The sequence below is a fragment of the Echinops telfairi genome, unplaced genomic scaffold, assembly GCF_000313985.2.
Source record: "Echinops telfairi isolate 266 unplaced genomic scaffold, ASM31398v2 ScPeMD7_7469;HRSCAF=8507_1, whole genome shotgun sequence".
NCBI classification, from domain to species: domain Eukaryota; kingdom Metazoa; phylum Chordata; class Mammalia; order Afrosoricida; family Tenrecidae; genus Echinops; species Echinops telfairi.
The window spans coordinates 52,121,983-52,129,510 of NW_022111373.1; the positions used below are offsets into that span (position 1 = coordinate 52,121,983).

General features: G+C 40.8%; 1 protein-coding gene across 1 annotated transcript in view; it reads right to left on the reverse strand.

Annotated features, from left to right (window-relative positions):
* Positions 1 to 7,528, reverse strand: part of ARSK (arylsulfatase family member K) — a 32,116-nt gene that overhangs the window by 21,534 nt on the left and 3,054 nt on the right. The window contains exons 2-3 of the mRNA XM_004703479.2: positions 5,931 to 6,060; positions 4,938 to 5,097 (exon numbers count right to left, since the gene is read on the reverse strand). Coding sequence (XP_004703536.1) covers positions 4,938 to 5,097; positions 5,931 to 6,060 — 290 coding nt within the window. The remainder of the gene's footprint in view (positions 1 to 4,937; positions 5,098 to 5,930; positions 6,061 to 7,528) is intronic.

Sequence of the window (7,528 nt, forward strand, 5' to 3'; positions counted from 1 at the left end):
AGGCCCAATGTCCATCTGCTACCTTGATACTCAACATATAAATATATGTACATAGATCTGTTTCCCTATTATTATATATAAATGTATCTTAACTGGCTTTCCTGTCAGTTCCTGAAGCCTAGGTTTTCCCAATGCCTTCAGTGAGCTTTGACGTCTTTCAGGACTGTTGGTTCTTGATCACATGCTACCTCCTGAAATGGTTGAATGTCTACCAATTCCTTTTGGTACAGTGATTCTTTTTTCTTTGCATCTTCTTTTGCTGTTTCTAGCATCATTCAATTTTCTGCCTATAGACTCCGTCAGTATTGCAACTTGAGGCTAATATCTCTCCTACCCCCAGTCCTTTCAGCTTAAGAAATGCACATTGTGTTTTTTTAGTTTTCGAACTCCAGGTCTTTGCACATTTTATTTTAATGTTTTACAGGTCATCTCAAGCTACCTCTTGAAATCTTTTATTCAGCTCTTTTAATCATCATTTCTTCCTTCCACATTAGCTACCCTGTGCTCAAGAGCAAATCTCTTCTGACATCCATTTTGTCCTTTTCTTGCTTTTTGATGCATTTTTGCTTTATGTTTGATATCATCCCATAACTACTCTGACCTTTAGCCATTAGATTAGTGTCATAAGTCAAATCTATTCATATGTCTTTAAATTCAGAAATAATTCAAGGTTGTACTTTAATTCTTGTAAACTTGCGTTAATTTTCTTTAGCTTCAACTAGAACTTGCATGTGAGCAATTGATGGTCTGTTTCTCAGTTGTCTCCTGGTCTTATCCTGACTGATGATACTGAGTTTCTCCACCATCTTTTTCCATAGATGTAGTCCATTTGTTTCTCACATACTCCATTTGGTGAGGTCCCTGTGTAGAGTTGACATTTGTGTTATGGAAAAAGTTCTTAACTAATAATTTATAATTTATCAAGGGTTCATGAGGGTAGGAAGGTGGGGGAGAGAGGGGAAAAAAAGAGGAGCTGATTCCAAGGACTCAAGTAGAAAGAAAATGTTTTGAAAAGGATGATGGCAACATATCTACAAATGTGCTTGATACAATTGATGTATGGATTGTTATAAAAGTTTTAAGAGCTCCTAATAAAATGAGTTATTAAAATAAAAATAATTAATTTAAAAAGAACAAAAGGTCGTTAGGCAATATAAGTTATTGGTCTTAGAGCATTCTATCACTCTTTGGTATTGTTTCTATCACCAGTTCTGGTGTTTCAAATACCGATCCTTCTTGTTTCCAACTCTTGTATTCATATCCCAACTACTAATTCTCAGTGTATCCTGATTACATGTTTGATCTGTTTCAGATTAATTGTAACATTATTGAACTGAAATGGACCAGTCTTGGCCATTTTGAAATGGGTAATCATATGGGCTACTGTGCAGGGAATGACACATTTGGGAGGAACAGTTTTGCATTTATCATCAAAAGAACATTTTAAGATCTATCCTGAAGTACAGTGTTATAATATCCATACATCTAAAGAAAAAGCAGCTAACATAACCATTATTCAATTTATGAAACCTCTTCAAACCTTTCCACTATATGCTACCCTTGCTTCTCCCTGCTTTCTTTCTTCGGCATTAGCCAGGCAGCAGGAGGGAGAACATTTTACATGGGCTAATTTTGCAGTGGTCCAGAGATCATTAAAAAACATGTTCAAAAATGTAGAAAACTTGAGTACTTGGTGCACACTGAGGGAGGGAGGGAGTGCAACTACATTATCCCGGAGGTCGGCCGGGGCTAGCTCATCATGTAGGTTATACTAAATCCATGCTGTGGATTTGGGGTTTCAAGATACCTGACAAAGGATCAATCCTGCAGGATTTTAAGTAGGCGTGTCATGTAATGAGGTGTACATTTAAAAAGGGTCACTCTGGATACTTACGGAAACTGGGTCAAGCAATGCTAGGAGAGTCCAGTTAGAAAGCGACAGCAGTAATTCACACAGTACCTGGTGGTGATGGTAAGAAGTGAATGAAAGGAGAACTGTTTTAGAAGCAGGACAGCGATCGGGGAGGAACGAGGAGACTGAGGTAAAGAGAAGATGCTGGGAACACTCCTGGGTTTTCAGTTTACTTCCTTTTAGATTTTGGAAGTCAGAAAAGATGAAAAAGAACATAACCAGATGAGAAAACTTAACACTCAGGTTTATTCTAGGTTATTTTATTTTATTACCAGTTAGGGGGCCCTAGTGACAGAATGGTTATGTGTTGGGCTGTGATCTGCAAGATCAGCACTTCAAAACTACCAGCTGCTCAGCAGGAGAAAGACAACAGGCCGTGTACACCCGTGAACAGTTATGGTTTTAGAAACTCACAGGGGCAGTTCTACCCTATGCTTTAGTATGAGTTAGCATTGACTCAATGGCAGTGTTTTGTTTTTTAAGTTATTACCAGTTTACTCCAAACTCACCATTTTAAAAATTTCTTATTTACCACCATTAGTTTATCTTAATTATCAAGTACTACTATCATTAACTTCAAATCACATCTGCTATCGTGCATTGGGCTGCTAACTGTAAGGTCAACAGTTCAAAACCACCAGCTGCTCTGTGGGAGATGTAAGAGGCTTTCTACTCTCATAAAATAGTCTCGGAAACCCACAGGGGCAGTTCCACACCGCCCAATGGGGCCGATACACGTTGGGACCAAGTCAGCGGCAGGGAGTATGGCTCTTTGGAAGTAAGGGGGCTGCTCTAAGGTCTTCCCCAGCGCTGTGTCAGGGGTCCCTAGCTCATGCCCAGTTCACTAAAAGGACTAACAGGATGTACAATAGTCATCTTCATGGCAATGGCTGTGACTTAGAAGGCAGAAATGATACAGGGTAGGACAACCAAAGGGGAAGGACTTGGGATAGTACGGAATAAAGCAGGCAGAAGCTTCCCAGAATCTTCTTCGTGTGGAGACACACAAAAACTCAAAAACTCACTCCCATCGAGTCCTTTCTGACTCACAGTGGCCCTAGGACAAGGCAGAACTTCCCCTTTGCGTTTTCGAGACTATAACTCTTTAGGAGATGAGAAAGTCTCGTCTTTCCCTTGAGAAGAAGCTGGTAGTTTCAAACGGCTGACCTTGCAATTAGCAGCCCAATGTGTAACTAGGATGCAACTGCTCTGGGTAGCCTAGTGGATTAGGAGTTGGGCTGGTAACTAAAAGGTGCTCAGTTCGAACCCACCAGTTGCTCTGTGAAACAAAAATGAACCTTTCAGTTCCCATAGGCTTTACAGCCTCAGATACCCAAACAGGTAGTTCTATTCCATCCTATAAGTTCACGGTGAGTCAGACTTGACTCAAAGGCAATGAGTTGGAGGCATACAGGGCATGTTTAATTCCTCCAGCACTGAATTGTGACAGCACGCGTGAAATGCTTACCAAGTCAGCTCATTAGAGGGTTTTGATTGGGGGCTGCCCACAAAGGCATTGTTGCCTGTTGTTGAGGTACTAGCTAGTCAGTTCCAAGTCACATGGACCCTATACAACCCAACAGATGAAATCCCATCTGATCCTATGCCATCCTCATAACTGCCCCTATGTTTAAGCCCACTGTAACCGCTGTAACAATCCGCTCTGCTGAGTTGTCACCTTTTCCACTTACCCTCGACTTTACTAAGCATGATATCCTTCTCCAGGCATGGGTCTCTCCTGCTTACATGTCCAAATACACGAAACAACGTCTCACTATTTTCGCTTTTAAGGAGCATTCTGGCTGCACTTCTTCCTAGAGAGATTTGATCATTCTCTGATTTATTCTCTGTCTAACAAGCGGCAAAATTCCAGACTACCTGAAAGAGAGCAAATGTTTGGTCTAAACACCGCACAAAGGGTTTAGGGACAGAATGCCACTCTTACCAGTTAGGAAATGTTGGGTGAACCAGCAACCTCCAAATTTCTAGATACCAGTCAAGAACTCACCTTGAAGCCTAATATGCTAGCATTTTCCAGCACGTGCTATTTCACTTAATCATCACAGCAAGGAAATGGAAGTTTGGTCAGTTAGCTTCGGTAATGTGCCCAGGACAACACAAGAGAAGTTTGGCAGAGGTGGAACAGTCTGATTCTAGACTTGCACTCTGAACCACTGCGCTGGGCAGCCTGGTTGTTGGGAACTTAATAAAGCAGGTGTAGGGCAGCAGAATTGCCCTATAATAGATTCGTGTTGGAAAGAACTACATAGGTAAGGAGCAAAAAGACTGTGATTTTTAAAAGCAGATTATAAGATCAGTAATAAATTAGCTATTATATCATGAAGTCAATAAAAATCAATCATATTTTAACCAATTTTAGAGACACTATTTATGGTCCTTTAGTAGTTAAGAAAAACAAAATGACCAGCATATTAGCAATTTAAATGTTTCAAGAAGATTAAAGAAAGCTAAAAGTTATGGTAGATTAACATAATCAAGGAATTAACATTAAGAGGGGAACCAAAAAAGTAAAAAAGAGTCCACATATGGGCTATAGCAGAAGGCTGCCTAATAGTATTTGTGATAGTTATGGATTTTTTGTGCCAACATGGCACCTGTAACAAGGTAGGGGTGGAGTCTTGCCTGTCAATCAGGTCACAGCCTGATGGTACCTCCTTGTGGGCGTGGCCTTCTCATGAGGAGGATCCTGGGAACTTTCCCCTTCCTCTCTGCCTCCACTCTGAGACCTGACAAAGCCCTGTGATGAAGTGAGCCATTGGATCCACAGACCTTGCACACACCGGCCTGTGGCCTTTCTGCATTCTGCCTCATTGCATGTGGCTGCGTGCGTCTGAAGAGCGACTGATAGACTACTCATATCAGACTTAGGGACTTGAGCTGGACTGGGCGGGGATGTTTCCCTGATATATATAACCGCTTCTTGATATAAAGCTCTTTCTCACACATTGGTTTCTCTAGTCAACCTGACCTAACACAGTATTCTTTTTGCTTTTATCTTTTTTACCTAACAGAGTGGTGTCCTGAAGTATAATCCAGTTTTCCAAATTTCTGTGTTCGGTAGCCATGCTTCTCCATGACATCCATCCATGTTGTATAATTTGGCTCTAGGCCCTTAAAATTATTCCAAGACTGTGTTAAGTGAATGAAGAGGCCACTCCACATTGCTGAAAAATAATACAAAATAGTGGTAAAAATCATACCAGTAGCTCAGGGACAAAACTAAATTGTTAGATGCTATTTATGGGTTCCAAATCAAACACTCCAAAACCAGAAAAAGGGAAAATAAAAACAACTCCTGTCAGGTCCTACAGACCAACAGAATTCATAGAAACACGATTTTTCCTGTTTCTTAATGATTTGTGGTTTAATAAGTGAGCACAGTGGTTAAGCACTTGAATGCTAATTGCAAGGCCAGCAGTTCTAGTCTACCAGGTTCTCTGAGAGAGGACAAGGTGGCAGTCGGCTTCCATAAGGAGGACAGCCTGGGGCCCAGGAGGGACAGATCTGTTTTGTCCTACAGCGTGAGTATGACTTGGACCTGACTCAATGGCAATTGTACTTTTGAATTCCACTTACACTTTGTCATGGAAACTCTGACGGCCTGGTCGGGCACATTTTAATCGTTAAAGAACCTCTTTGCTTTTTAACACTTCATAGAGATATTTTGTAGCAGATTTGCTCAGTGAGATCCACCATTTGATTTCCTGCCTTTGAAAAATTAATTAGAAATTCTAATAATCCCACCGATCGATGAAAACCCATCTCACAAGAAAAACAAACAAATAAACCACAGTGAATTACTTGCTAATTCTTCATGGTCTCTATATGTGACAGGAGGTCAGATGTTACACTTTGCTAATTTTACATAAACAAAAAACCTAAACTTATTAAGTAACACACATGATGTGTTATTCCACTTTTGGGCATAATCGTTTTCATTGTGAATGTAGTTTCAAGGTGTAGTCACTTACTTCCGTTGAATTCGGCCTATTCATACCTGCTCGTGACGGGCAACAAATTGGAGAGTTGGTGTACGCATTGAGAAAGGTAGCTCCATGAGCTTTCATGAAGTTGAGAAAAGGAAGCTTCACGACCTGACTTCCTGGATGAAAAGTGAGTCTTCCATCCTGAAATAAAGAAATTTAAATAACTCTTCAGTGCCTTACAAAAGCAGACACTTATTTCCTTTCATTTTCACCGTAAAATACCGAAGGAGCAAATAGCTGTACATGATGTGAGGCTTCATCCCTAGAATAAAGAAATTTAAATAATACAGATTATATTACAAAAGAAAAAGCTTATATCCTCTCATTTTCACTGTACAGTACTTAAGGAGCAAATGGCTGTAATATGAGGTAAGCCTTCCATCCTAGAATAAAGAAATTTAACTAACAATGACTACATTACAAAAGAAGGTTATTTCCTTTCATTTTTAACTGTATCAAACTTAAGTAGCAAATGACTTTAATACGATTGTAAGAATCCTTAAGAGGTAAAAGCAAGTGTAGAATGTCTTTTGAGACTTCCATCCAAATAGCTAGCATTCACAGCAGTGCTGCACTGGGATTCAATCGGATATAAGAAAGCTCTTTTGAGAGATGATGGACCAACATTTATTGTGCCTGCATAACTGTATGCCAGGTATTATGCAAGAGCTGGGGGTACAATGGTGAACAATCCCTATCTTTATAAAACTTAAAGCCTAGTGGAGAAGGCGCACATTAAAAAGGTAAATAAACCACTATTAATTACAGATTGTGGTAAGGGCTTTGAAGATAACCCAGGATACAGGATATAGGATAATGAAGGAAACTTAATTTAGATGAGATGGAAATAAGTGTGAAGGGCCCGGGTTTGGTTATGGATTGGGCTGCTAACTGCAAGGTCAGCAGTTCACCACTGAGAGGTAGGAAGATTGGGATAAAGGGGGTTGTCTCCACCAATGCCACTGGTACATGAAAATTAGCTGGCCATGCCACAATAAAGGGTTAGAGAGAAACCAAGCACACAGTAGACACCTATGGGCAAAGGTCCAAAGCTGGGCATGCATAGATGAAGGTCACCTAGGTGCAGATGGGATAAAAAGCAGAAACTGAGGACAGGCTCTCTGGTCAGTTCAGCGGGGCAGGATCTTTCTGCATGCTCAGTTTGCATGCCGGTGCCCTCTCAGACCTCTCTCCCCTGCACTCTCCTCTTGTTGGCTCTCTCTCCCCTCAACTCTATCTCCCCAGCCCCCTTCTCCTTTGACAGACCCTATCACTTTCAGTTCTGGAGCTTTCTTTTTGGGTTATGATACTACCCTATGCTCCTCTTTTGGTTCGGTGGCCTCCTCTTTTTTATTTATTTATTTTGGTGGCCTCCTCTTAATGGATTTTTCCACGATCCCCTGAAGCAGCCATCTTTGGTCACTGCGAACTTTTGCGTGGTCCTGTCGCTGCAGCCTTGCATGCTTTCCAAAGATAGCACGTCCTATCTGAGACTGTATTACCTGCAACTTCCCCTTTCCCTCATAAAAATTACTTGGATTTACAGAAGTGCTCTGCCATGTGAATTCTCTATTGAGAAGCAAGAATCTGGGAAAACCAACCCAGAAAC